General features: G+C 49.0%; 1 protein-coding gene across 1 annotated transcript; it reads right to left on the bottom strand.

The window, feature by feature from the left end:
* Positions 1-229: 229 nt before the first annotated feature.
* LOC101781880 (protein POLAR LOCALIZATION DURING ASYMMETRIC DIVISION AND REDISTRIBUTION) lies at positions 230-2,155 on the bottom strand. The gene is made up of 4 exons (XM_004965670.3): positions 1,737-2,155; positions 1,008-1,465; positions 638-915; positions 230-548 (listed from the first exon to the last, which is right to left on the bottom strand). The coding sequence occupies exons 1-4, from the start codon at positions 2,038-2,040 to the stop codon at positions 545-547; spliced, it is 1,044 nt and encodes a 347-aa protein (XP_004965727.1). The 5' UTR covers positions 2,041-2,155; the 3' UTR covers positions 230-544.
* Positions 2,156-3,794: the final 1,639 nt, after the last annotated feature.

Genomic DNA, 3,794 nt, shown 5'->3' with positions numbered 1-3,794 from the left:
TTATATTGCAAATTTATTATTTTGCATTAATATGCTGCAATAGGAATATACTTTCACAAACTTAAAGACAAGATACCTGAGGCTGAAAAAAAACAAAATGGGTTTCATAGGTTACTGTAATCGCAGCCAAAATTTGAAGTTCCAGTTTACTATTTTCTAGCAGTAAGAAGTTTAATTTTCAGGAAAACTAAGACCAACAAAATAGTGAAAAAGCATACGAAGTATGATCTCACTTGTGATCCAAAGCCATGAGCATGTAGATATTCTGAATCTTGCAGTATCAAATCTCATAAGGATCCGTACACCAGTCAGGCTAACTTAGGCAGCATTCATCTGATTTACCAAAATCAAACGTGTACTGGCAATCTAAGAGGCTAATACTAAACTTTGGTATGAACAGGTTCACTATTATATCCTCCACAGAAGATCCATTCTGCAGTTGACCATGACAAAGTGCCAACTTCGCCCACAATTCTCCTTGGCGTATGATGATGTACAACCGATGAATTGTGTACAAGAGGTGTGTCAACTCCACACAATCTCCTCATCTGCAGAACACCACCACAGGGCAAAAACAATCAGGGAAAGCACAAACATCTGAGGCTTGACTGAAAGAGAATGGGAAAGCGATGCTCACTGCAGCTCGTTGTCCTGTCTCAACGCGAATTTAGCTGTGTCCTTCCACAAAGACACCTCCATTTCTTTCTCGACGAGCTTCTTCTCCGCACATCGCAGCGCGGCTTCCAGCTCCTCAATCCGGTCCCGGTTCCGTTCATGGAGGAGCTCGTGGAGCCTTCTCTCCAGCTCTACGGCAGAAACTCCATTATAACAGGCATCGTCATCATCGTCCTCCTCAACAACTTCCCCTGAATCGTCATCATACCCATTCAGGCAGTCGGCCATTTCATCGTACGGCTGAAACATTAAATCGGCGTCGATCCAAATCAGAGACAATTCAAAACTGGGCTAAAATTAAAAACCAACGAAGGATTAGAGGACTCGTATACCTCTGAATTGTGTTCTTCTTCTTCAGGCAGAAATGACGGGGTCTCTGAACCGTAGTTAACCTTAAGCTGCTCCAGCTCGGCGTGCAACTCCTCCTCGAGCACGTCCATCCTCGCGGAGCAACCACCATCATCCTGGAAAGATTTCTCGTAGCTCTCCGGCTCCACGCCGGACGTGGCGTCCTGGTACTCCATGCGAGCGCTCGCGCCGTGGTCGTTCCCGTCGGTGACGCAGCTCGACGTGGTGGACTCGCGGTTGCGGTCTTTCGGTAAATCACCATGGCCCTCGGCGCTGCTCTTGATCCTGACCTCGTCTTTGATCTCCTTCAGGAGCGCCTCCATCTCCGTGCGCACCTTGACCATCTTGTTGAACTCGTCGGACGTCTTGGCCAGGAGGAACACCAGGCTTAGCCCGACGCCGAGGTCCGAATGCTTCGTGTCGGTTGCTACCGCGGACTCAGCTGGAAATGCATAGCAGACAGGGTTACTGGCTGACACTTGACAATTATGCTCAACTCCATCTACTGTAATTCTGTAGAAGCAAGGTACTACACGGAGAATAGAACAGCTGGAGGATTTCTAATTTCTCAGAGGAAACAAGACACTGACAATTTCTGACAAAGTCAGTTGGTCGCTAGATATCCTTGCCAAAAGTATCGCCATGTTTAACAAAGAACAGATTTCTAAGATTTGGCTAAGCAATGGCACAGCACAACGAAGCCACGCACGCACCTGAGGAGGACACGGCGGCCACCACGGGCAGGTCGTCGCCCTTCTCCACCACCACGACCTCCTCCTCCTCCTTCCCCTTCCCCTTCCCGGCGCCGGCGCCCTTCTTGCCAAGCCTGACGAGCCGCGGCCACCTGAACCTCGGAAGCACCGACGACCTCGCCGCCTCCCCGACCACCACCGCTGCGGCAGGGGTGCACGGCGGCGTCCCCACCACGCCCTCGACCCCGAGCTCCTCGCCGTCGTTGAGGTAATCGACGATCCTCCTGCTCCCGACCCTCACCTCGGAGGTAGAAGCAGCAGCCATGGTTACCGGCGACCGACGAGGCGCGCCTCCCGAGGAGGAGGAGAAGCAAAGCAGAGCAGAGAGGAAGCAGGGAAAGAAAGGCGAGGAGGAAAGAAAGCGGTTTTCAAATTGGAGCGGGTGGCGATGATCGCCGATCGAGGGGAAGGTCGTGGGGGCGTCGATTCGGGGCCTGCGGGTGGGGCCCGCCCGACAGCGACCCCTGCTAATCTTGCCTGGGGCGGCGTGTGATTCGCCCGAAAAAGAACAAAAAAAACACAAATTAAATCCGGATGGGTGACGAGATGGGACGGCAGCGGCGACATTATTATTTGTTGTGGAGTTGCTTGAGGGTCACAGATGATTTTTGGAGGTCAGGTGCTACGATTTGATTTGAACGATGCCGAATTTTTAATACCGGCGACGGTGACGTCCCGGGGAAGGGATTTTAAGATTTTCGGTTGGCGTTGTTTTGTTTGTTCCCTTGCGCGCTTCTTTTTGTTCCTTCCATCCTATCCATCTCATCTTAAGTTCTGAACAGGAGTACACAGTTCAGGAGGGCTCATAGAATAGTCTCTCCTCGCCAGGTTGCTGTCTCCCGGGCATCATGTTGCCGTCCTGCATGGCATGGCATGGAAAATCATGATACGGAGAAATCATGCGCCAAGTGTATTTCGAAAAGGAAATGAAAACCGTGCGCTCCGTATTCGTGTGGCCGTGAAACGGCGCCGCGCACTGGCGATGGGCACGCGGCCGGCGGCGACATGCCTGGCACCTTGTCGGAGCACACGGGAGTACGGGACCCACGTGTCGGTGAACAGAGAGTACTTAATTCTTCTCTTTTTCCCTAAGCCGGCGAGAACATACTCGTATGGGGAGTACGGCGGCGCCGAGTTGCGCAACATTAGGGCATGTACAACCCACAGATAGGTGTTCGTCTCTAAGGGCCTCGAATCTATCATACAGATAGGTATAAAGACAGATCATACAATCCACAGACAGGGGGTCCGTCTCTATACTGTTTAATGCTTTGCATGTAGCTAGGATCAACTATAAATAAATTTTTGTATACCATTATGTGGCTATTTGGTAGAAAATATATCAAGGATAAATAAGAGCAACATGATTACAATATTTTTAAAAATCATCAATATAATAATTATATTTCATATAGATGCAACGTCTTTTATCTAATTTCCTTTGTTTCCGTAGCGTTGCCATATGTGCTCGATTAGATCCTTCTTGAGTTTCCTATGTGTTGGTCGAGCTTTGATAGTGGAATTTCTACGAAGTACCTCTGCGAAGGTAGGATTAGGGTTGTCGCTTGTACGCACTTCAGGTGGGAGCACTATCGTCGCACTTGGATTCTCATTCAAATCCAAGACTTCTCTAATTGAATCCTTCTCATCTTCCACTATCATATTGTGAAGGATAACACAAGCTTGCATTATGTTGATAACGTCCCCCTGCTTCCATAACCTTGCTGGTCGACGAACAATATCAAAGCGTGATTGCAGCACACCAAATGCGCACTCGACATCTTTCCTCGCCCCTTCTTGCATCAATGAAAATAATTTGTCTTCCGCCAACTGAGGGGCCGTCACTGTCTTCACAAATACTGCCCATTCTGGATATATTTTATCAGCAAGATAATAACCCATGTCATATTGTGTACCATTTACATTATAGTGTACGGCAGGAGCTTCCCCTTTTATTGTTTGAATGAACAGTGGTGACTTGTTTAGAACGTTTATGTCATTCTGAGACCCGGCGGTACC

Source organism: Setaria italica, chromosome IV (genome assembly GCF_000263155.2).
Source record: "Setaria italica strain Yugu1 chromosome IV, Setaria_italica_v2.0, whole genome shotgun sequence".
Lineage (NCBI taxonomy): Eukaryota > Viridiplantae > Streptophyta > Magnoliopsida > Poales > Poaceae > Setaria > Setaria italica.
This window is presented reverse-complemented; position numbering and strand designations above follow the sequence as displayed.